This window comes from Microtus oregoni, unplaced genomic scaffold (assembly GCF_018167655.1).
Source record: "Microtus oregoni isolate MIOR12 unplaced genomic scaffold, Mior012 000002F_ref0000024, whole genome shotgun sequence".
NCBI classification, from domain to species: domain Eukaryota; kingdom Metazoa; phylum Chordata; class Mammalia; order Rodentia; family Cricetidae; genus Microtus; species Microtus oregoni.
Genome location: NW_024543061.1, coordinates 82135590 through 82162506, shown reverse-complemented (window position 1 = coordinate 82162506; position 26917 = coordinate 82135590). Strand labels below are relative to the sequence as shown.

Genomic DNA, 26917 nt, shown 5'->3' with positions numbered 1-26917 from the left:
ACAAATCCCAATTTTACTCATTTACCTCCTTTATTATCAATGAATGTTCAAGCATCTTAGGTGGGTCTTCATTCTCTTAGGGCCGCATTAATAACTGTAAAGAAGAGAGATAGAATGGCCACAAGTGGAGAGTCCACCGTGGATTTAGAAAGGCCAGAAAGCAAAATGAACCCCTATACACAGAATAGCATGACCTGTGGCTGTCAGTTCACTTAGAGGAAAGGGAGGCTGTCTTGTTCATGATAGTTTGGAGGGTGTGACCATACCTGCTAACTCCGAAAGGATAAGTGGCTTTTGACTAGTCAGAAGAAGAGGAAATGAATCTTATCAGAGTGGGTAGATATCTTGTGCACTTGGGGAGGCCAAAGGTGATTTTGTGTGTGTGTAGCAATGGCGCTGACACTAGACTTATCGGGGGACAAGGCTGGAAGATTGCGGGGAAGATGTTGAAAGGTAGGGAAGTGCTGCACCATTTGTGATCTAAGAGGGGCTTCTTACATTGGTGGGTTCGCAGTGTAAAGGAGAACCCTGGTAGGGGCATCTTATACTGGTAGATTCACAGTGTAGAGGAGAACCCTGGTAGTTTGGCTGAAGTTACCTCTCCCTGGTCAGGATTTGTGCATTTTCCATAGTTATTTGCCTCAGTGGTTCCTGAAAAGACCTCACAGAACAAGGAGATGCTTTTGTTGTTTACTAGCCTCTTATCCGCTCACCAATATCACGGAGGAATCACAACGTATGCAGTAAGACAGCGCCAGAAGATGGAGAGGTTTCCTTTAAAAGGGGTTTATAGTCTAATGGGAGAGATAGAAATAACACATAAATACCGAAGTTATGATGATGCAGTAATGTGTGGAACCTTCAGCCAGAGAATGTAGGGCAGTGGTTCTCAACCTTCCTAGTGCTGTGACCCTTTACTACAGATAATCATGTTGTGGTGACCCTCAACCATGAATTATTTCATCTCCACTTCATAACTGTAACTTTGCTACCATTATGAATCATAATGCAAGTATCTGATATATAGGATATCTGATATGCTACCCCCAATGGGGTTGGAAAACCACAGGCTAAGAACCACTTGCTTAAAGGAAGGTCACAAGGAGGTTCAGAGTAAGTTTAGCACTGCAATCTATCTACATATGTCTTAACTTCATTTCTGTTGACATATGTAGTTATGTTTTGTTTATGTTTTAACAAATAAAGCTTGCCTGGTGATCAGAGTGCAGAGCTAAAGCCACTAGAGGCCAGGGAGTGGTGGGTGGCACACATCTTTAATCCCAGGACTCTGGAGACAGAGGCAGAGGGATCTCTGTAAGTTCAAGGCTACCCTGGGCTACAGGAGATTGGATCTGTTTAAAAGAGAAACAGAGCTCACACAAAGGTGATCCCAACATTTGGAAGTTCCATACCTTTAATCCTAGCACTAGGGAGGTAGAGACAGGAAGAGATATGGTTGGGTGGAGAGAAGAATATAAGGTGGCAGGAGACAGAAGCTCAAAGCATTCTGAGGCTTGGTGGAGACAGTTGCAGTCTGAGGAGACAGTCTGAGGACAGTATTGCCCCTTTGGTCTGAACATTGGTAGAGGTAAAATGTCTTTCTAGTGGCTAGCCACGCTGCTTCTCTGATCCTTCAGCCTTCACTCCCTAATATCTTACTCTGGGTTTTATCTATGAAGACCAATTAGAATTTGTGTTACAGACAGGATACATAGTTAGACTCAAGAGAACTTAGATGAGGAAAAGCTTTATTTGTTCTAAATCACAGTCCATCATTGAGGGGAGCCAAGGCAGGAACTTGAAACATCACTTGTAGGGGAACACTGCTTGCTGGCTGAACTGGGGGGCTATGCTTAGCCAGCTTTCTTAATCTGCTCAGGGCCACCTACCAAGGGGATGGGTGGTTACCCACAGTGTCTGGACCCTCCTACATCAACTGACAGTCAAGGCAATCCCCACAGACTAACTCCTAGTCTAATCAATCAAGGCAATCCCCACAGACTTTTTCCCAGGTCAATCAATCAAGGCAATCTCCATGGACTCACCCACAGGTCAATCAATCAAGACAATCTTCACAGACTCAGCCACAGGTCAATCAATCAAGGCAATCTCCACAGCCTAGCTCACAGGTTAATCAGTAAAGGCACTTCCCACAGATTCTTCCCCAGATCTATCAAGGCAATCCTCACAGACTCACCCCTAGGTAAGTCAATCAAGGTAATCTCTGCAGACTCTCCCACCAGTCAATCAATCAAGGCAATCACTCTTTGGTCAATCTGATCTAGGAACTCTTCCAATGGAGACTCCATTCTCAGATGACTCTAGGCAATGTCAGGTTGACAGCTGAAAGCTAGCAAGGACAGGATGGTACACAGAGAAGAGAAAGTTCTTTCCACTCCCAGAGTAGCTGAGAAGTTATGGCTTCTTAATGTTCTGCAACATTTAGGCTTATGTATTCCATAAAAACTTCAGTGAGATTTGTGTGCATACTAGAAGGGAGGCATGCAGAACTGGACCCATGAGCTATAGTGTGTGAATCATTAGTCTGTTTATTCTTTGAGTCTTTGAGTCTGATGATTCATTGAGCAACCATCTATGTAACAGTGGGTGCCAGCAGTGTTAGACTCATGAGTCTGGTCTAGGCACTTGCCCTTGTGTCCGGAGGTACAACATGAGTATGTGCAAGGGATATTCCTGAAGTTGACAAGACTATTTCTCCAGACCACACCAGAGCACAATGGCAGCTACACCATTCATACATCAAAAAGGAATGCTTGACATTCAAGATGGACAGCATATTATTTCCTAAGACAGTCTAGTGCCGTGACTTTCCGGGCCTATGTTGGTAATGAAGTCCCAGATTGAACAACTCAATGCTCCTCTTAGACAACTGTCTTACCTGGTATCCTGACATAGTGTTTCCTGGTTTCTTTCTGCAGTGTTCAAAAGTTGAATGAGTTTCTCTTGAGTGATGAGATTGGCGAGGACAGCTGGAGGACTGGGGAGGGCACACTGCCTTTTGAGTCTTGTAAGAAGCACACTGGAGTGGTAAGTCTTGCTATACAACGGACAGGCCAAACAAGTAATATGTTTTAATATAGGTGCAGTTAGAAAAAAAACTGTAAGCTTTATTTGTTTAAATCTACAAGAAGAAAAATGGCTATTTGCTTCTACAAAAACAAATCCGCATGTGCCCAAAATCAATATACAGATAAAGGAGTATAGCCTCTATAAATTGTGAAAGAATGACCCCTTGCTTGATTCCAAAGGAAATTGAGAAGTTTTTTTCTTACCCACATTCTTAGGAGGTGTTTTAGTTCCAGCATACACTCTAGTTTAAGACACGTTTGCTTAATACATTAGCTAGTTTGATTAACATATCACTGCATGTTAACTGTTTTTTATTTTCACTTGAATACACTGGCTTTGCATGCTCCAGTGGCTTGAACAAAGTCATAGATGAGAAGGATCAGAACCAGAGTTTTCACCTGAGTCTTGGCACGTGTAACCCAGCAGGTTCACACATCCTCACCAAAAATGTTTACTCAATAGTTGCAGAATGTCTGAAAGCTGTCAGTTCTGTTTGGATGTGTGTCACACGAAGTAGAAATCAACCACTTGTCATGTGTTCAACAGGCTTCCAGACTTACTGGCTCCCTTGTATTTAATGCCAAGAACTAGACCGTCGCTCCGAACAAGGCACATGAGGTCTCTCCCAGCATGCTGTGTTTTCTTGCAGCAGGAATCAAATGATAGATTAGTTTGAATTACAAGATCATTTCTTGCATGAAAAGATAAATGAAAAGGACATGAAAAAGTGAAAGGGTACTACATTATGGTGGCCCTTCACCTGATGGTCCCTCTGAGGAGCCAGCCTTTGGGCCAAGACCTGAAGAACACAGATGTGTGTTTTCCAGGGGGGGGGGGGGGACACTGGGAATAGGAAGGCAAGCACGTGTGAAGGTCTGCAGTGGTGGATTGATTTGGTTGATATGAAGAGCAGAGGGCAGAAGGGCAGTAGGTTTGGGGTCTGTGAAAAAGAGGGAGATGAGGAGCAGTTATGATAATGATGGGGGTTTGTAGAACACAGGGAGGAAAGCGATCTTACAGATGTGTGGTAGGAACCATTGGACAAGGCTACTTGTTTGTTTGTTTTTGGGTTGGGAGACAGTATCTCATGCATCCCAGACTTTCCTGGACCTCTGTGGAACTGAGAATAACCTTAAATACCTATCCTTCCTTCCATGTCCACACCCAAATCGTGGGATTACAAACACGGTGCAATTTTACTCATTTTTTTCAGAGTTAGCTTTGGTTAGAGAAGTAAATTGGGCTGGGCAAAAATTGGAACTGAGAGGTGAGTAGAGGTGGTTATACTAACACAAGCAAGAGATGATGGCTAGAATTTGGATTCTGTTGCAGTCATGGTGAACATGGTAAAGAAGCAATTTAATTTAGAGTATTTTGTCTGTCTGTCTCTCTCTTCTGTGTGTGCGTGTGTGCGTGCGTGTGTGTGTGTGTGTGTGTGTGTGTGCGTGGGCGTGGGCAAGCGTGTGTGCATGTGCGTGTTGTTCAGGACTGACCCAGGACCTCACCCATGCTAAACAAACCCTCCAACTCCAGAGCCCTCTGTGTCTTTTTTATGTTCAGTTAATAAAAATGTGTTGAAAGATTAGATGGTAACCAGGAAGAAAGAAGACTCGAGGATGGGAGCTTTCTGATTGGCTGACTGCTGGGTATAAAATAGAGCCATTCACTGAAACAGGGCGCTGATTAAGGAGGCAATTGCCATTAGGGTAAGATGTGTGTCTTTTACAGTTGATTTTTGCAACACTTCCTGTTTCAACTTCCTGTTGTCCAAGAAGAAACATCAGCATCGGAGGTGGAAATTATGACACATAGGCCATGAGATAAGCTTTAAGTCAATGGGACTGGGGGAAACGTTTCTTTGATTGTGGAGGTGGCTCTTGCTGTAAAGTGGGTCACGAAGCATAAAGACCTGAGTTGATACCTACAGCATCCACATATAAATCCATGTGCAATGGTGTGCTCTTGTAATTCCAGGGCTGGGGAGGCAGAAATAGTGAAGATGAGTAGAACTCAGAAGGTCTTTGCCAGGAAATCCATCTGTATTAAAATTTTTTTCATAATGAGTTTAAAGTTGCTAAAAAACAGTTAAGCCCAATGTTTTAATATTTTTATGTGTACTGTTTTCTTTGCTTTTATGTAGCTAAATAAAAAGATCCCTTTTTTTTAGGTTGAGCAGGTCAACATTGAATAGGTGTGATTTTTATTTGAGAAATAACTGCCATGTATGCCTTTCTATATTACATAGCAAGGCCTGCAAAGGATGCTTGATATTACATGGACATGTGCATAAGTCCAAATGCACATGAATGGATGGACAGTTCAGGTTAAAGCAGGGAGTATATAGTGTTCCAGGTCAGGGGTTGCATCCCTGCATGGACCACATAAGAAATTCATGGGGGCTAGAAAGGTGACTCACTTAGCATAAGAACACTCGATGTTGCTGCAGAGAATCTGAGTTTGGTTCTCAGCACCCAAGTTGGACACTTCATAATCACTTCTATATCCATCTCCAGGGCATCTGACACCCTCTATGGCCTCTTCTGCCTCTATTTGCACATACACAAACTTGTACACACACACACACAAATAAAATAAATCTTTAAAAAGTATATTCAAGTGTATCTATGCTTTTTAAAAGAAAGAAATCAAATCTTTGATTAGAACCAGGTCCTCATACTTTTGTTGATTTTCATCTCCCAGAGAATGCATTAGACCATTTTCTAGAGAGGCAGAGTGAGCAGAGCAAAATGACGTCAAAGAAAGGAGAGATCAAGTTCATGGAGTTGGAGATACCTGAAGAATTATTTTCTGAACAAGATGAGGCAGAGGAGTAAAATTACACTGCAAAGAGATTGTTGGAAGAAAAGAGAATCTCCTTCAGACCTGTCCAATATCTTCAGTTATTGAATCCAGGTTGGACTTCTAGTGCCTTCCAGAGTCATTCATCACTGTGGATGGCCCAAACCACAAATGACAAGCTTTTTTTTTTTTTTTAATGGCATGTGCTTGAAAGCAATACTGATGGAAACTCCTTTTTGAGAGCGCTTGGGATGCTATATATTCTGTGAGAGCTTAGAGTTGAGTAGTTTTGGCTGTAGCATTGCCACCGAGAATTGATGGTGCACTAGGGCCAAAGTCTCTTCAAGTTACATCTGTGGAGCTGTAACTCAAGTCTCTGTCAACACATCTCTACTTGTCAGCCTCGCCTTGGTTTCAGGAAGAGAATGACGTCATCCTTCTGGGCCTCTGGGGCAGCACTACCACAGTCCTCATGACTCTAGAAGACTATGAGGCTAAAGTATAGGTTCAGATCTACTAGCATGCAATGTATAGCTATCCTAAAGAGTTGTGATAATTTCAGAATGTTCCATGCACTGTGCCTCCAGTGTTGTCTGTGAGAATCTCGGAAAGGACATACAACTAACCTTGTATTTCATCACCCATCCTCTTTTAAAGCAAGGTGTTTGTGTGTGTGTGTGTGTGTGTGTGTGTGTGTGTGTGTGTACAGTGCTTTCTAGATGGCTTAACCTTGGCTGATCCTCTACTGTCTATTTTCTTACTGAGATTTTGGTTTGTGCTGCTCCCATGAAGCCTTGGCATTTTGTCTGCTTGATGGCTGATGTTCTTTTGGGACATCAGTTGATGGAAGTTGGAAAGGCAATGTCTTGTTTGGATTAAACTACTGATTATTTTCAGACATTGTTAGTTCTCATAGAAGTTATCTTTTTTTTTTTTAATAAATGTTAAACCTGAAATTTCAGGCAGAAATGTTTTTAAAAGCTTCATGCTTCTAGAGTCATTTGCTTTTCTAGGCAAATTAATAGTTTCAAACTGTTACATTTTAACCTTAATTATCTCTACAAGGTAGTTGAATGAGGCATATAATTGTTTATGGGGAAGTACTTCATTGTTAAATTTACAGACAAATTTTGAGCTTTTTTGATCTAAATCTTTTTATGCATGTAGGTGTTTTACCTACATGTATGTCTGTGCAGCACATGTGTGCAGTATCTGCATATAACAGAAGAGGGAAGGATGTACAGCAAGTTGTGACCTCTATGTGGGTGCTAGGAGCCAAAACCAAGTCCTCTAGAAGAGCAACCAGGGCTCTTAACAACTGAGTCATCTATCCAGCCCTTGTGTGTGTTTGTATGAACCTGATGACAGAAGGTTCTGTCCCAAAGAAATTCACAGAGATCTACATTAATCATAAACTGGCTGGCCTATTAGCTCAGGCTTCTTATTAAGTCTTACATTCTACATTAACCCATAATTCTTGTCTGTGTTAACCATGTGACTTGGTACCTTTTATCAGTGAGGCATTCTCATCTTGCTTCCTGGGTGATGACTGCAGACTGAACCTTTCCTCTTCCCAGAATTCTCCTATTCTGGTCACCTGCCCTATATTTCCTACTTGGTTGACCTATCTATACTTCCTGCCTAGCTACTGGCCAATCAGCATTTCATTAAACCAGTACAACTAATAAAACTTTACAGGGTACTAGACCATTGTCCCACAGCAGGTACCTATGTATGTGTGTGCATGTTTGTCTTTGTGTGTGTGTGTCTGTGTGTGTACATACTTTGTGAACTCCTGTGTGTAGAGACCAGAGTACAAACCAAAGCTGTCATTTCTTGAGTACCATCCACCTTGTTTTTCAACAGACTTTCCTTTGCCTAGAATGTTTCATGGGAGTTGAGCCAGCCTATCTCAAATTTCTTCAATGTTGAGATTGCAAGTCCTGCCATCATATCCAGATTTAAAAAAAAAAAAAAACATTAGGGTTCTGGGTATCAAACTCAGGTCTGCTTACAAGTATTCTATGGGCAAAGACACTCGCCGCCTCTTACTGCTGCTGGTTTCCTTGCAGTGGATAGGTCTGTCTGCAGACAAAGAATTGTACTATATTTCAAGTAGATCAGGTCACATTATAGCTCCTATGTGTATCGGCGTGAATAAACGCAGGCAAATATTAAAGAATATATACAAATTTAATGATTAAATAAAACTTACAGAACTGAGGTTCCCGCGTAGCACAGGAGGTAAGAAAGAAAGGGAGGAGCAGCCTCCCGCGCACCCATTTATCGGTACCCATTCGCCTGAGGCAAACCCGCCTCCTAAAGGGGCTGGCTTAACCCTACATCTCCCCCTTTTGTCAGAATAAGACAGAACTAAACCAAATATAACTATAAACAATAATAACAAATGATAAATATAACAAACAATATTGAGAACAAAAGTTTTGCTAGACATTCTATCTCAAGGAGTCTAAATAATGTAGAGAGTAACTACAATTAAATAATCTTCAACTCCATCAAAGATCTGAGAAGGGAATAAATATTACTTAACAAATGAGAGATATCCAAAATGTGCAACAAATGACAGAGACAACTGACTACCTGGGCAATCACCCAAAGTCTCGTTTGCAATGTTGAGTCAACCAACTTTGGCTAAGGCCTAACATAACTGACATAACATTATCAAATGCAAGGAACTTTCTTAGAATTATCTTACCCTGTCTTGGCAAGATAAGACAATCCTGTTTCATATCTTAGTCAGTAGTTGAGGTATGGGCTTTTCTTAACCCAAAGGCCAGTTCTGCCAAGAAGACAAGCTCCCAGTGGAGTGTCTTTGGTGCTCAACGTTCTCTCGGGAGTAGAGTGGTGTTGCCAGGAGTAATTGTGTCTCATTGGCACAGAATTCTAGGTTAGATTAAAGGCCATTTTCTATAGCTCTTCAAAGAGGCTGAAGATTATACTATCTATACTAAAAATAATCTCTATGTATCTAAAAGACCTGATTAACCTAAAAATAAATATGACAAACATATAATTCTCAAAACCTGTCTAATTTGAAAACTAAGAGAATAAACAACTGTGCAAAATATGAAGACAATGATCTTCACCTGTAAACAATGCCATTACATATCAAATGTAAACAATGTTATTACATAAATAGTATCAGAGGTAGAAATTTACATTGTGATATGATAGATGTATCCATACAATATAAGCATACTCTTATACAAAAATAGAGGTAGGAACACTCACATTCAATATTCAATATATCAATATACAAGAAACAGTACCAATATAATTTTGTAAAAACAGTAAGTCACAAATACAAATCTGTCATGGCCCATGAGGGTCCAACATAAATTCCCTAATTCCTCAAACCGGCTGGAATGGAGTAAAGAGGAAAAAAACTGACACAGCTTACACAGTCATCATGGAAATGGCCGGATAGCCGTTTATTCTCCAAACATTTTATATACCCACACCAAATTGAGCGGGGAGGGGGAAAACCAATTATGCCATCACCTAGGCAACCAGGTGCCTAGCAGTCAGGTAGGCCCTGAATTCGCATCTCTATAAGACATCCTTCCAAATTACAAAAGGAAGGAAGCACCAAATATCTGAACTCTTAAATCATCAGCTTCAGTCAAACATCTCTTCTCAGGTAATCCACATTTTCACAAAAGAAGCTAGGAGCAGGCATCCTGGCCTTTGTTAAGGGCAGAGACAGCTTGTCTGCAGAGCTACATGATCAGCTTGGACCGGGCTACTGGCTTTTGTGCCATATCGAAATATGGGCCCACACAAATCATCCCATCAAACCAGTTAATCCACCTTTTTTTAAAAAAATATACCCCTAATTCCATACAATATCTCCCCATCCCCTCAACCCTAAACCAACCACTAAAACATGTCCCTAAATCTGTGGGCAAACTCTGTTGGGAGAGGGGACGTTGTCCTCTTTGATTGCTTCTAGCTGACATGGGGGCGACATTCTTCTTAGGGGCCCCTGTGAAAGCAAATGACGGTAAAATTCCCAAATTAACCTTTGACCTAAGAAAATTATAACTAGTCTCTGAGCGTTTTGAGAAGGTCCGGCCAGAGTGTTGTCAAAAATGTGCATCATTCAAAATTGTCTCCTGCAGTTGGTACCAAAAAACAGGTCTAATATTAGCGCTTAAAAAAAAAATTCATGACGTCATAAAAACCAGATTGAGTTGATGTTGTGGGGCCCCATCTTCATCCTGGAAACTTCAAAGATTACTGTAGGAAAATATGTTGCTTGTTATGGGAAATTTAAACATTAACAACAAGGACATATACTGACATATAAAGAAAGACACAGATATGAGGAAAGGCAAAGAAAGTTTATCAAGTATAAAATTATTCTTATTCTGTCCCATTTCATGGCTCCTGACCAGAGACAGAAACTCTGAAATATCTCTTATCAACAGGCTTGGAATTGAAGAGGGACTGAGCCATAGTCCAACTCCAAAACCAGCTCTACACATTTATAAAGAAGTGTTCAATAAAACATATAAATATATATATAAATCAATACTTACAGTATGTATAGAATTTTATTGTTGATACTTAGTGGGTCGTAACTATTTTCCATCCATCAGTAATTAAATATTCAGGGTCCCTTAAATTCATTGAAGACGAGTATTTTCCTGTGGAGATAAGAAAAGATCCCTGCCCCCAACTGATCTGTAAACCTTACCCTCAATATGCTCGCCATCCTTGTGAATGAATTGTTATTTATCTTTTCCAAGTGACTTCTCTTCTTCAAACCAAACCTTTATTAATTTTGACGGTATCCATAATTTTTCTTCACCTGTGGAGATAAGAGCAAAACCCCTTCCCCAATGCAGCACATCTCCTGGCTACCATTGTGAGGTCAGCACATCCTTGAAATAAACTGGTTGATTTAGTTCAGTAGACTTTTCCATTATCCAATGTCTTTCTGCAGCCGTTGTTCCCTTCTCATTAGCGTTGAGAAAATTCAAGGTTAACAAAGCATTATGTAACCTATTTCTGGGGGTGTTTTCCACCCCTTTCTGTTTGTTCAACATATCCTTTATAGTTCGATTTGATCTTTCTATGACTGCTTGACCTGTAGGATTGTATGGTATACCTGTAACATGCTTGATATTGTAATAATCAAAAAACGTTTCATTTCCTAGAGACATAAGCAGGACCATTATCTGTCTTTATTTATGTAGGTATACCCATGATAGCCATGACTTCTAATAAATGAGTGATTGTTGAATCAGCTTTTTTTGAACTTAAAGCAGTTGCCCACTGAAAGCCTGAATAAGTGTCAATAGTGTGATGAACATACTTCATTTTGCCAAATTCTACAAAGTGGAACACATCCATCTGCCAGATTTCATTCCTATGGGTGCCCTTCGGATTAGCCCCTGCTGGCAGTGGCATTTGGTTATAGAAAGAAGAGGTAGGGCATTTCTTTACAATCTCCTTAGCTTGTTGCCATGTAATAGAAAACTCTTTCTTCAAACCTTTGCTATTAACATGATGTTTTTTTATGAAATTCAGAGGCTTCTAGCATGCTACCAATCAATAATTGATCAATTTCTACATTACCTTGTGCTAGAGGACCTGGCAGACCCGTATGGGATCGGATGTGTGTTATGTACATAGGGCAAAGCCTGTTCCTCATCAAATCTTGAACCTGGATAAACAATGAGGTTAGTTCTGTATCATCAGGTATAAATTCAGCAGTTTCAATATGTAAAATAACTCTTTCTGCGTATTGTGAATCAGTAACTATATTAATAGGTTTTTTATAATCATAAGAATGGCATATAATTCTGCCTTCTGGACAGAATCATAAAGACTTTGTTCCACCTTACCCAAGTCTTCTGATTTGTAACTGGCCTTCCCTGATTTATTGGCATCAGTATAGAATGTACGGGCTCCAGTTATTGGAGCATCACGGACGATTCGAGGAAGGATCCAAGAAGTTCTCTTTATGAAGTTAAGCCGCTTGCTTTTTGGATAATTGTTATTAATGTCTCCCAAAAAATTAGCACAAGCTCTTTGCCATTGTTCATTATCTTCCCATAATTTTTTTTAGTTCATCAGCAGTGAAAAGCACTATAATTTCTGCTGGGTCTATGCCTGCTAGTTGACGAAGTCTCAGCTTGCCTTTTATAATTAACTCAGAGACTTTTTCCACATAAATTTTCAGTTTCTTACTTGATTTATGTTGTAAAAAAATCCATTCCAAGATAATATCATCTCTCTGCATTAAAATTCCTGTAGGAGAAATTTTTGATGGTAATATGACGAGAATACAATCAAGCTCTGGATTCACTCTGTCCACATGTGCCTGTTGTAATTTCTCCTCAATCATTGTCAGTTCCTTTTCTGCTTCAGCTGTTAATTCTCTGGGACTGTTTAAATCTTTATCATCATCCAAGGTTTTGTTGAAATGAATTATTAGATCAGGTGTTATCCCAATAGCTGGTCATAGACTAGAAATGTCTCCTAACAGTCTTTGAAAGTCATTAAGAGTCCGTAGGCGATCTCTCTGAATTTGTGCCTTTTGTGTCTTAATTTTTTGCAAACCTATTCTATAACCTAAATAATTGACAGAATCTCCCTTCTAAATCTTTTCAGGAGCAATTTGCAATCCCCATTTGGGTAAAAGTATCTGTATTTCTTCAAACAGTCTGTTCAAGGTATCTATGTTTGAATCGGATAACAAATGTCGTCCATGTAATGGTATACTATAGATTTGGGAAATTTCTTGCGTATTATTTGTAATGGTTGGTTCACAAAATATTGGCACAGGGAGGGGCTATTTAACATACCCTGGGGGAGGACGGCCCAATGGTACCTCCTCGAAGGTTGAACATTGTTATAAGTATGTAGTAATAGGGGCGCCAGGGCTGCGTTCCCAGCACCCCGGCCGCCTGCCCGGCTAGCTTATGCCCCGAAATAATTACACGGACACTGTATTCTTTTAATCACTGCTTGGCCCATTCTCTTCTAGGCTAATTCTCACATACTAATTTAGCCCATTTCTAATCATCTGTGTATGGCACCCCAAGGTGCGCTTACCAGGAAGATTCTAGCCTATGTCCATCCTGGGTCGGACCTTCATCGCGTGTGTCTGCCAGGGAGCAGGGCATGGCGTCTCTGCTGAGGTGTCTGCTCTGGAGAGCTGTCGAGAGTCTCTGACCTCACTTCCTCTTCCTCCCAGCATTTTGATCTGTTTACTCCACCTACCTATGTCCTAACCAATAAAATGGGCCAGGGCAGTTCCTTTATTAGCCAATGACCTTCCTCCATCATAAGTAGGCACTGTGAAGGCAAATTTTTCTCTATCTTCTTTTTGCAAAGGTATAGTGAAAAAACAATCCTTTAAATCAATAACTATGAGAGGCCATCCTTTTGGTAATAAAGAGGGCAAAGGAATTCCAGATTGCAGAGGGCCCATAGGTTGAATAATCTTGTTGATGGCCCTGAGATCTGTCACCATTCTCCATTTACCTGATTTTTTCTTAACCACAAATACAGGAGAATTCCAAGGGCTGGTAGATTCTTCTATATGTCCAGCATCTAGTTGTTCTTGTACCAGCTGTTCTTAAGCCTGTAACTTTTCCTCAGCTAAAGGCCATTGCTTTGTCCATATTGGTTTCTCAGTCAACCATTTTAGAGGCAAGGCTGTTGGTATCTCTGAAGGGACGTCAATTGCTTGTTCTTGCACAGCCCTAATTGCCGGTTTTCTCCGTTTGTAATAACTTTTAATATTATTTTCAGAAATATAGGCTCTAGAAGTAGCAGGAATGTTAATTTGGGTATTCCATTGTTGTAATAGGTCACGACCCCATAAGTTCATTGCAATATTGGCTACATATGGCCTTAATTTTCCTATTTGTCCCTCTGGACCTATACATTCAACCCATCTCGTGCTCTGCCTTACTCGAGATAGGGTTCCAATTCCCAGGAGCTGAACATTTACATTCTGAAGAGGCCAATATGGATGCCAAGATTCTGGGGTAATGATACTTACATCAGCACCTGTGTCCAGCAGGCCAGTAATAAAAATGCCATTTACACACACTCTCAGCTTAGGTCTTTGATCATTTATAGAAGTTTGCCAAAACACACGTAACTCATCTTTCTGATCACTATTACTTGTAACAGTAGGCATGTGGCTTCCTAATTGTCCTGACGAGGCATGTTCTCTGCAGAAACTGGAAATGACTGAACCATGTTTGCCATGGGGGCCTGTGAGGCCCCCCCTCACATTTCCCATCTGTATCAGATTGCCTTGTCTATCTCTTGTAGACCTGCATTCATTCGTCCAGTGTCTGCCTTTTCCACATCTTCTACATAAACCTGAAGGCTGAGTCCTCCTATTCCTGTTATTTCTAGAAGATGCATTATTATTATTTCTGAAAATCCATTGTTTACAATTCCTTTTCATATGACCCATTTTGCCACAATTAAAACATTTGGTATTCTGGTGTCTCCTTTTACCATTGGAAATTGCTTCTTCTACCCATGCTTCAGTGCCATAGTCAAATGTGTCAACATTCAGTGTATGCAAGAGCCATTCTTCCAAGGGCGCTGATCTGAACTTTAAAGGCCCCAAGATCTTTTTGCATTCCACATTTGCATTTTCGTATGCCAAAGACTCAATCATTATACGTCCGTCTTGCTTCTGGGTCAGATATCCCTATTTGTACAGCCTTAGTTAGTCTTTGTAAAAAGTCACTAAAGGGTTCTCTCTGACCCTGTTTAACTCTGACAAATGATTCCATTCTCTGTCCTGGGTCTTGTACCCTGTCCCAAGCCCTTAAGGCTGCTGTAGTACACATGGAGAGTGTGTTTTCATCCAAATTAGCTTGTTCTTGAGGGTCAGAAAAGAGCCCTTCACCTAGAATTTTATCTAGGGAAATGTCAATTCCCTTTGCCTTTTCCTGCTGTTCTAAAAGTCTAGCCTCTTGCCTGAATAAGCATTTCCATTTCAATTGCGGTCCACTCTCAAGGACCGCGGAGCTCAGCTGGAGCCAGTCCGAGGGGGTTGCTCTGCTTGTTGTGGCCCAAGATTTTAGCATCTCTTTAACAAAAGAGGCATGCATCCCAAAGTCATGACGGCCTGTTTAATTTCTTTGAGATCATTCATACCGACAGGCTCCCATGTATCTTCCTTGATAACCCTAGGGTTTCTGGAACCAATCACCTTTTCTGTTGTTATTACTGGAAAGGCATGTAGAGCTGTAGGTAGAGCTTTGTGGAAATTGTCTCGGAGGGATTTATCCACAGATGTAGTTAAAATTTGCCTTTCTACCCTTTGCTCTTCTTCATCAGAATTTAGAAATTCCTCAATCTTTTCAATTCTATTCTCCATTGCTTTCTGCAATGTTTGAATCTCTTGTCCAGAATCATGTTCCAAAGCCTTCATTGAGGATTCTAAAGTATGAAATTTGTCCATTAGAGATAACTTGTCATCTTTGAACATAATTTTTATGGCATAAACCGTGCCTTCCTGTATTGATGATCTTTCTGCCAATCTGTCATAAGCTTTAGACAAAATTCGATTGTCACATTCAGCAGTTTTGATTCTCTCAGTTAATGTTTCAGTTCCTACAGAAAGGGACTGTTGGAACTTATGATCTAATTCAGCTGTTCCTTCTTCCATAGTAATGAATTTCTCCTTAACATCAGCCTGTACCTTTTCTAAATTTTGCTCAGTAAACCGCGTCATGTGAAACAAAGATCTGTTTTCTTCCTGGAGAACTTCAAACTGATTCTTTTTTTTTTTTTTTTTTTTGGTTTTTCGAGACAGGGTTTCTCTGTGGTTTTGGAGCCTGTCCTGGAACTAGCTCTTGTAGACCAGGCTGGTCTCGAACTCACAGAGATCCGCCTGCCTCTGCCTCCCGAGTGCTGGGATTAAAGGCGTGCGCCACCACCGCCCGGCCTCAAACTGATTCTTGAGAAGATTGTTGTCATTCTCAATAGTTTTTAAACGTTCAACCTCTGCCTTAAGAGATTTTATCATTTTCCTATTATCAAACCACATAGTGCTAAGGAAAATTAAGAATCCCAGAAATATCCATAGATGTGGGGTGATAGATACCTCTTGTAAAATCTCCCACATGGTACACTCAAAAAAGCTTTTGAAATCTGAAACAGTCACGTTCTCAGACATTTTATTTATAAAAGAAAAAATTCTTTTACCTGCAATGACCGGTTCCTGCCAGTGTTGGCGAAAGAGTCCACTTGAGTCCATGTAGCCTAAGTCTGAAATAAATGACTCAAAAACAAAGTTGGAGCAGACACCAGACTGATTAATAACAATTGGGCCAGAAAAGGAACAGAGAGAAAGCCGCCAAAGTGAACAAATCAAAGGGACCGGCATGTTTGAGCCGGCTCGCAGGGCCGCCGTCACGTGACCCGAGCGCTGGCAGAGAAGGGAGGGGAACAGAGACTGATCACTCTGTTACAGAGGCTCTTGTGCCACTGTCAGGCAGGGCGGGGCTGGGGAGTGCTAATACTACCATCCCTTTTGACTTTTTAGCAGGTACCAGGAAAGATCGAGTAGCTCAGAATCTCAGCTGTGTCCCCAGCCATAGTCAGACCGGCTGAAAGGGTACAGTCTGCGCGCCCAGGGAGACCACCGCTGGGGGCGGTGGCCCCAAGAGACTCCGATTTGGGGCTGGGGCCCCAAGAGACTCCGATTTGGGGCGGGTCTCCACAAAGCCCCACGGGGCGGGTGCCAAATGTATCGGCGTGAATAAACGCAGGCAAATATTAAAGAATATATACAAATTTAATGATTAAATAAAACTTACAGAACCGAGGTTCCCGCATAGCACAGGAGGTAGGAAAGAAAGGGAGGAGCCGCCTCCCACGCGCCCATTTATCGGTACTCATTCGCCCGAGGCAAACCCGCTTCCTAAAGGGGCTGGCTTAACCCTACACCTATGGATCTCCTGGCTATGCACTGTCTGGTTTGTGTACACATAGGTCTTGTTCTCCTGACAGTCCACAAGAGACTCTTGGGTGTGTTCTAGCTTAGTTTGATTTACGTACATATATCAGATTTAAACTTCTCATGGTTCTCCAAAGATGATCCGTAAGTGTCCTTCTGGGGTGTTCGCTTATGAGTATGATGGTTCTTCCAGATGGATTGCAGTTTGCTCAGGGTGAATCTGATCAGCCAGTTTATAGTACACAGGGTTTAAAAATATTTATTTGTCTCTGTACGTTTGTGTCTGAGTGATGTGTGTGTGTGTGTGGATGGATAGGTAGACTCACAAGCCTATGTGTACAGTGAGGCTTGCTGAGGGTACCACTCTCACACTGTGCCTGTTCTCTGAGGCAAGGTCTCACTGAACCAGGGCCTCCGCTTTCCTGGACTAGACTGAAGCCAACAAGTTCCAGGGATCAGCACTCTAACAACCACCATTCGCAAGCCCTTCATATTCATTTTTCAGTTTTCCCAAGAGGCCAGTTAATTAGCTTTAAAGTTTTAACTAAATATTTTTTTTCACTGTTTGCTCTTGTGGAGTAGCCATAGGAGAGACTAAAATTTGACATTTGCTTTGCTTGTTTTTCTTGGAATTGAAGTGAAATAGCAATCTGAGTGAACGTTTGGTAAAAAAAATCTCAATGTTTTTATAATGCTTCAACTTCTGTCCGTTTCTATTTGGAACACAGCAATCAAAACCAATAAACAGGAAGCAGCCTGGAAGATACCACCTGGACAACTACGAGCAACCACGTCGTCTTCGGCCGCCAGAGACAGAGGATATCGCAATAAAGGTTAGTTCATCCGTTACGTTCTTACGCAAGTGGAGCACTTAGGTGACACTCCAGGCTGACGTCTGTAAAAGTGTCCCAAGTGTGTCTGCAGGGCCTCCTGTCTGTGACCACAGGCCTGACGATCTTTAACTCATACTTTATTGAGTTTATTCTTTTTTTCACCTCTTGACCACAGGTTCTGTTTCATCCTTGTATTCGGTACCCAGAAAAGAGCTTTTCTTTCAAATCTACCAGAAGTTAGTATTTAACTCATTCCTCCATGACTCACATCCAAACTGACTCGTAGAAAACACCAGCATTCCGTAATTCCATTTTTAAAAAGAAAAGCTAGTTGTTGCATGGCACTGTTTCTAGGGAGATCTGAACAAATGTCTATGCACTAAAGACAGAAAGCTAATGACAGACCAATGTAACAACACCATTAAGGTCCAACTTGGTGAACCAATGAGTCTAGTGGCGTTACTTACGGGAGTATGGGTCAGGGGTTACTTATAGGACCATGGATGACCCAAAAAACTACATCCACCCCAGAATGGGTGATGACTCAGGAAAGCAGGAACCCAGGCTCTCTCTGCACAAAATTGTAGGGAACAGGACAGGTAGAGCAACTCCTCTTTAATCTTTACTAGTTGATAATATTGGGGATTGATAGGCAGTGTGAATCTTGTAAGTTTCAAATACTTCCTGATACTTGTGAGTTGTTGATTGCTTGAGTCTTTGGACTTTCAAACCCCGTTTGGAACTTTCAAACCCTCTTTGGAACTTTCAAAACCCCCTTTGGACTTTCAAATCCCCTTTGGAAATTCCTGATTCTCCATAAGCTTCCCTGCCCGATAGAATGCTTCAGCTGAGAGGGAATTGGTACCCAATATGAATACATGTACCTTATGGCTTCACTCAGCCTCTCGGGCTCCATAGTGATAGAATTTCAAACTTGACTTTATACCTTCCCTGGCCTCTGTCCTTAGGTAGAACTCAGGTAGAAATGCCAGCTTTGGGGGCACATTTGGAGACTGATGGTTGGGTCAAATCCCAGGGAGGGGCCAATAATGACACTGGTGTGCCAGAGTCTTGGAATATTTCCCTTTTGGAAGCATCTTTCCTAGATCCCCAGGCCAGGCCAAGGCAGTGAGGATCAATGCCTGGCCTACGGTCAGTAGGCAGATGTTTGTTTAGGGTGACTGTAGAGGTTCCAGGCCCTTGTCTGGTGGTTTCGGGCTCTATTTTTTCTTCTTACACTCAGGTGCTTGTCACATCTGTCACCAGAGACGTCTTCATTCTGTGCTATTTTCACTGGTACCATCCGCACTGCCCTCCTTTTCCAGTACATGACAAGTAAATATAATTGTTTTCATTTTTAAAAGTTTGTATTTACTTGTTTTGCTATTTGTATGTGCCTGTATTAGTTTATATTTAGCACGTGTGTAAGTGCTAACAGAGGCAAGAAGAGAACATCGAATTGATCCCCTAGAGCTGGGGTGACCATTGGTTGTGAGTCAGGGGACATGGGTGCTGGGAACTGAACGCGGGAGCTGTTTGAGAGCAGCACGTGGTCTGAACTACTGAGCCATCACCCACTTTCCCATTCTTCCTTTTTCATTTATAGCACTGAACACTTAGAACTCAGATTAGGCTGCCACTGTGTGCTGGAGCTTATGTTAAACACTGGAAAGGAGCTGCACTTTAGCTGCTCACTAGTGCTGTGCACCTAATTTCATTCCTATTTCCTTACTTTCTAGGTGATGAATGGATACTTTTCATGGGGCAGTGGTTTAGCTACATTATCCAATATTGACATTAGAATTCCAACAGGTAAGGAAGGCTTGTTACTTAAATATTTTTGTAATTTTTTCCAAGATCATTGAGCCTAACAAAAAGTAAAAAGGGGGATTTATGTGTTTATTTAGTTTCCATTTTATGTATGTGTGTGTGTGTGTGTGTGTGGTGAACATGTGCATACATCTTTGCATGCATGTGAATATGTGTGGAGGGGGTGAGTTCTTGTATGTGGAAACCTGAAATTGAGGTCTGGAATCTTCCTCAATTAATCTTCCACCTTATTCAGTGAAGCAAGATCTCTCAGTTAAACTCAGAGCTCAGTGATATGGCGTGTCTGGTTTACCAACTTGCTCTGGAAATGCTCTGTCTCCATTGTCTTCCTTTGGGAATGTCCTGTCTTGATCATCTTACTCTGGTAATGCTCTGTCTCCATCATCTTGCTCTGAGAATGCTCTGTCTCCACCATCTTGCTCTGGGAATGCCTTGTCTCCATCATCTTGTTCTGGTAATGCCCTGTCTCTATCATCTTGCTCTGGCAATGCACCATCTCCATCATCTTGCTTTAGGAATGCCCTGTCTCCATAACTTACTCTGGGAATGCCCTGTCTCCATTTCTAGGGCTGAGTGGACTTACTTGGGTTCCAGTAATCTGAACTTTGGTCTCCATAATCTTAATCATTGACCTATCTCCCATCTCTACTACCTGTTAAAAGAGTTTTGAAAGATATAACCATGCGGTTATGTTACTTATATGTACTAGGTTTCTCACAAGGCAACTATATCACTGTGAACTAGAAATTATAAAACTGGACAGTCATTTTAAAAACTGTGTCTTTGAACAAATTTATTTATTGTTCACTTGGTGATTCAAAATAGTTAAGGAATTGGGATTGTTGGTTTCTCATTGTGTTAAAGATCAACTTTACAGAAAGGCTATGCAAGGAAACACCTGAGGCCCTGAAAATTACTGATGGCTGTAGCTGGATTTTCTTTGGAGCACCAAACCCCAAATAATGACATTGAGACTTATATTAATTATGAAAGCTTGGCCTTTAGCTTAGCCTCATTCCCAGCTAGCTGTCATAACTTAAATTAACCCATTCATATTAATCTATATTCTGCCACATGGCTCTTTACCTCCTCTCCACTCTGTAGGTCCAACTCCCTCCATGTCTCTCTTTCTTCTCCTGCTGCACCAGATTCTAACACTGAATTCCTCTTTCTGCCCAGAAGTCCTGCCTCACATCACCTGCCTTGTTACTGGGCCATTCAGCTTTTTATTAAACCAATCAGGTACCTTAGACAGGCAAGGTATAACAAATCTTTACAGTTTTCTTAAATAACCTGCAACAGAAGGCACTTGCAAGCAATTCAGGATCACCCATCTGATCATTATATTTGCTTATTAATTTTCTTGCCTTTAAGTTTTATTAAGATGCAACTCATCTACAATAGCTGCATCTGCTTAGTATTTCATTGTATCCAGGCTTTCTCTGGACTGCCAGCTCCCAAATAATGACATGGAAACTTCTTATTAATTATGAAAGTTTGGCCTTAGCTTAGACTTCTTCCCAACTTGCCCTTATAACTGAATTAGCCCATTTGTATTCTGCCACATGGTTTGTTACCTCTGCTCAATACCATGCATCCCACTTCCTCCACGTCTGGCTGGCAAGCTTCATCTTTCTTCCTTCCAGAGTTCCTCCCTCTCTCTGGAAGTTCCACCTATCCCCTCCTGCCAGCTTTTGCCCACTCAGCTCTTTTTAAACCGATCAGAAGGTACTTGGCAAGCAAAGTTAAACAGCGATACATCTTCAAAGTGTACAAAAAGATTATCCCACAGTATTTCATTTTGAGTTTTTTTAATAATGTTTTTATTAGTTCTTTGCAGAATTTTTTTAATGCTGTATTTTGGTCATGTTCACTTCCATCTTCCAACTCCATCCTCGTGCCCTTATTCCCATAACTTTGAGTCTTTGTCTTCCTTTCTAAATCCATCGAATAGTTTCTGTTGTTCAGCAACTCTTGGGAGTGGGGCCTGCCCTGAAGTATGGTTGATCTACCAGGGGTCACATCAGTAAAAAATCTGAGCCGCCATCAAATGCTAACAGCTCCTCAGTTAGTGGTGGGATGTCATATCTACCTTTGTACCACATGCTGGGATTTTGTCTGGCTGAAGTTTGGGCAGGTTTTGTGTGTACCGCCATAACTGCTGCCCAGTTGTATCTGGAAAATACTGATTCCTTGAAGTCACCCAACACTTATGGCTCTTACCATCTTTCTTTCAACCTCCAGAATTTGGGCCTAACTTAGGCCTCTGGTGCCATCATAGCAGTCAAGAACTTGATGCATAGCCACTTCCAAAAGTCACTTTTTTCTATTTTTCTATTAATTTATAAACTTTTGTGGGAAGAGAATACCCTGAGCTATCTTGCCACAGATTAAACTTATTTAGATACCATACAGAGCAGATATTGAAGCATTTTGGAGATTTTATATCCATTAAACAACAGTTTCCCCACAGCTCCCTTCCTCTGCTCACTGGCAACCACTGTGGCTGTTTCTGCCTCTGTGAGTTCGACTGTTAGAAACCATATTCATCGCCCATGCCGTGTTCTCTCTTCTATGTCTGTCCTACTTTGCTTAGCATAAGGTTCATCTATGTTGTTGAAAACAGTAGGGATTCCTTCTTTGATAGGTGAACTTTTTTTAAAAAATATTTATTTATTTATTTATTTATTTTGTATATAATATTCTATCTGTGTGTATGCCTACAGGCCAGTAGAAGGCACCAGACCTCATTACAGATGGTTGTGAGCCACCATGTGGTTGCTGGGAATTGAACTCAGGACCTTTGGAAGAGCAGGCAATGCTCTTAACCGCTGAGCCATCTCTCCAGCCCCGATAGGTGAACTTTTTATTACATGCATGTAGCATGCTTTCTTTCCCTGTCGGTGGACATTGGATTGTTCCTGTCTGCTTTGATATCATGAAAAATTTTTCAGAGACTGTGGGAGCACAGACTTCTTTGACTATCTGAATTCTAATTACTTTTTAGAGACACTGAGAGGTGAGTTTGATGAACCACATGGTAGTTTTGTTTTTAATATTTGAGTCACCTTCATAACGTTTTCTTTTTCTTTTTGTACTGAATTCTCATGTTCTTTTTCTCCTATTGAGTTATAGGAAATTCTTGTAAGTTTGAATATGAATACCAGGTAGCAGGTTAGTGAGTGTTTTGTGCCACTTTCTCTCTGCTCATCATTTCCTTTGCTGTGCCATTTACACTTTTGAGGTATTCCCATTTCACTATGTTTTGTTTTCATTTAAAATCCAAAAATTCATGCCAAAATCAGTATGAAGAAGCTCTCCTCTTTGCTTTCCGTGAGAGTTTTGAAGTTTCTACCCTGACCGTTATGTCTTTATGGCACTGTGAGATGACTTTAGGGCGCCGTAGACTCCAATAATCGAAGCCCAGTCTTTGCAAGTGCTTATTCAGTTTGCCCATCACCACTGTTTCCTTCCCCACTGTGTGATCCTGAGGTGCTTACTGAGGATTAGGTAACCAGATACACGTGTGTTAGTTCTCGGCTCTTCATTCCATTTTGTCACCCAACATGCCATTACCACGCTGATCACGGAGGCTTTAGAATGTATCATTTGTAGAATGATTTTGGCGTGGGATCCTGAAGGTTACATTGAGTCTGTAGATAGTGTTGAAAAGCACAGATGTTTTAATAATATTAGTTTGTCAAATATTTAAACCTGGGGTTATTTCCATCTCTCTCTATTTTCTGCATGCATTTTATTACCATGTGAGAATCTTCTTCCTTGGTTAAGTTTTATTTCTGTATTTTGATGTGCTAGCAACAAATTACCCAAGAAGGAAATCAACAGGACAATAGCATTTATAATAGCACCATAAGAACAAGATGTGTCGGAATGGTCATAATAATTTTATTTAAAATGTTTAAATAACTGAGTAGAAATATTTATTCAGCCTGGTGTGATGATCAGTAGCATTGGCATTTTCTATCATACCTGGAGGTCAAAGTGAGAAGCTACAGAGTCCTGACAGTCCAAATCACTTTATCTCAACTATGAGTTTTATCATCATTGCTCCTTCACTGTTTGAATTTAATAATGAAGTTAGAACTAGTGTTGATAATATAAGAAGTTGTTTCTTTTATTCTTTAGTTAGCTCCAGCTACTTTCCATTTAAATAATACTAAAGCACAGGTCTTCAATGAGATTCAGCTGGCAGAGGCAGAAGGATCAGAAATTCACAACAAGTTATAGGGCAGCCTAGCCCAAAGGAAATCTTTCAAGAAATTAAAGTAGTAAGTCAGACCCAGAGATTACACTTTTTCTTTACTTTTGCAAAAGACAGGGGCAGGAGCTGCTTACTCCACTGCTTGGTACCAAACTGGGCTGGGGATGGAAATATGAGACCTGTCTAAATGTGTCATCCTTTTTTAAAAACTTATTTTGCTATTTATTTTGCTGAATTTATTTATTTATTTATTTAGCTTTTGCTCTTAGTGTTTGAGCCAAGGTCTCGCTGTGTGTTTCTTGTTGTCCTGGTACCTTCAATGTAGACCAGGTTGACGCGGAACTTGCAGTGTAGACCAGGCTGGCCCTGAGCTTGCAGTGATCTTCCTAGCTGTCTGTCTTTTTAGTGCTGAGAGTCCCAGCATGCCCATCATGGCCAGGTTTTGGTTTTATTTGGCTAAACGGAGTCTTTCTTATCTTCCTGTTCTCCGCTTTGTTTCTGTAGGTCAGTTAACCATGATCGTGGGCCAAGTGGGGTGTGGGAAATCATCTCTTCTCCTTGCCATCCTTGGGGAGATGCAGACCCTGGAAGGAAAAGTTTACTGGAGCAAGTAAGTATGTCTGTTGTAGTTTCCTCTCTGGTGCTGCAATAAACACTCAGACCAAAAACAACCTGGGGAAAGAAGGGCTTTGCTTGGCTTCCATGTCACCATGCATCACAGAGGGAAGTCAGGGCAGGGAATCAAGGAGGAGCTTGTAGTAGAAACGACAGAGGAATGATGCTTGCTTCTTCACCTAGATCATACTTAGCCTGTTCTCCCATACAGCTCAGAGCTGCACACTCAGGGGATACTGCCACTGACAGTGGGCTGGGTTTATGACTATTAATGCTAAGACAATCCCCCGTAGATTTTCCCAGAGAGCAGTCTGATTGAGACTGCTAATTGAGAGAACTCCTTTTTCAGTTGACAGTTTGCACTGTCTAGAACAGTGCTTTTAATGGATTTCTGTTCTCTCACACAGCTGAAAAGCTTCCAAGAGAAGACTAGAATGGTAGTTCTTTATTTCACGGGTGATAGAATTTCTGAAATATGCAAATATATAAAAATAAAAATCACAGAAATATCAAAAACAGGGGGAAACTTCAAATGTCATGAAAATTATAAAGCAACTCACTGTGCTAGTTAACTACTACATGCTAAGATAAAAGTTTGGGGTGCTCAAGACAAATTTTTAAATGTACATAGGAAACAGTCAAATAACAAAATTTATTCTGTAATAAAATAAGTTATGGAAAGTTTATACTATTTATAAAGTTTGATTGCAAACAGATCACCAAGGGTTCAATGTTCAGGGAACAAATATCAAGTGACATTTTCTAAAGTCTTCAAAAGAGGCCAAGAAGTAATGATTTCTCTTCATATTTAGTGTCAGTAGACACTAGAGGTATTGGGGAAGACATGGGTGGGACAGCCTCGTGTGCTATGCAGCTCAAAAGGACATGAAGAGGAAATAAACCAGCCTGGTGCCTCTTCAGGTGTCAAGACGCTTGCAAACACCTCCATTAATACTGAGAGAGGTCACTCAACCAGGGCGGAGATGCAGGGGTCTGCAAATAGGTCGCAGTAACAAAGTGGTCTGGGACAATACTAGTGCAGCCCTGAGTCCTGAAGAGCAAACCAGGTTAAACTAGTTTGCCTATCTAGTTGATTCCTCGTGGGCAGTATGTGAGAGAACTAGTTGAAACTTCTGTCCAATAAATCAACCAACAGATACACACATACATAAATTAATAAGCAAATAAATAAATAAATGAGAGTGTTGTGTAGGAATTCCTATCCAGGTGCGATTCTTTTTCCATGAAATTTGCAATGAACGGAGAACTAAATCACTGCTATTCTGGTTGCTAAGACCGGAGACATCTGCTAAGCAACCTGAGCTGCACCTTGAGGCCCCCACAATCAAGAGTCATCCTAGCACTACTGCTTGCCCTAAAGTTGAGCAGGCTTGTTGGAAAGGCTCCAGTTTTGAACTCGTGGCTACAAGTTCCACTGTAGTGTAGCCGGATGCTCATGCACACAGGTGTCTCTGAGGAACTAAAGATTGTTTGTGGGTCCATTAGCATACACTGCACTGGAAACATTAGCAGAAAGAAATGCTTGGCTGTGAAATTTGGCCTAGAACTCTTGCTTGCAAAAGTGTCATTGGCAAAAGAAGGAAGCTGAGAAAAGTTGAGAGTCTATTTTATCTGCGCTGGAAAACTCTAGAAGGCAGTAGCCATGAAACCGTTTGCTGACATTCAGAGGATAGTTCAGGAAATCCTGATGCCTGAGTAGTCAGACACTGAGCAGTGTCTCCCTCCCCACAGTCATCCTTGCTCTGGAGGGAGAAATAGCTCAGGATCATGAAGCCTCAGCTTGGTGTTGATCGCTGCAGCCAGACACCGAGTAGGGTCTGCCTTCTCGCTGTCAGCTGTGCTCTGGAGGGAAAGCAGATCTCACTAGCTAAGTTATGTGATGTAACAGTTGTCATCATCATCAGGTTACGTGGCTTTCATTTAACATTGTTTTATCAAAATTGACATCTGTAAGAAAGTGACAGGAGAACTAGAAGCCTCTCTTCAGGCCTCCACGGAGTTCTAATCTGCTCTTCCCTGGTCTCATTCAATTTTCTGGGCCTGCACTGCAATTGAGTCCATCTGACTATGGGCATTGCCATTCATGATTATTATAATTGGTTTAATAAATAAACAACATGGCAATATGGAAATGCATTTCATAATCTAAGATGTTGTTTTCTTTGCATTCTCAATTTTGTTAGATAACAAAATTCCAGTTTCCATTTCCTTATTACTTTGAAAAAAGATCAGTGAATGGTTCCAACAATCTACTTTGTTTACAAGAGAACAAAAGACTTGGAACAGAGAGTGGAAACTGATGTCTTGGGAAAATGTGTGATGATCTGGCAAATATAGAAGCAGAAGACAGGATGGCAGAGTCCCCAAAAATACCACCACCAAACAAACTGACAAGGAAAGGAAATCTATGTAATGACAATGAGGAGTGGCTTGGTTTCTGGTTGGTTTTGGCTGCTTTCTAAGATGAGGGCTTATTATGTAGCCCAGGCTAGCCTCAAAATCATGATCCTCCTTCCTAATCATTCTGGGAACTGGGAT

General features: G+C 41.1%; 1 protein-coding gene across 4 annotated transcripts in view; it reads left to right on the top strand.

Annotated features, from left to right (window-relative positions):
* Abcc9 (ATP binding cassette subfamily C member 9) overlaps positions 1 to 26917 on the top strand; it is a 138113-nt gene that overhangs the window by 51969 nt on the left and 59227 nt on the right. For all 4 annotated transcript variants that reach the window (XM_041633954.1, XM_041633944.1, XM_041633961.1 and 1 more), the window contains exons 15-18: positions 2940 to 3048; positions 17587 to 17691; positions 19431 to 19503; positions 24248 to 24353. In XM_041633954.1, the coding sequence (XP_041489888.1) occupies positions 2940 to 3048; positions 17587 to 17691; positions 19431 to 19503; positions 24248 to 24353 (393 nt within the window). The remainder of the gene's footprint in view (positions 1 to 2939; positions 3049 to 17586; positions 17692 to 19430; positions 19504 to 24247; positions 24354 to 26917) is intronic.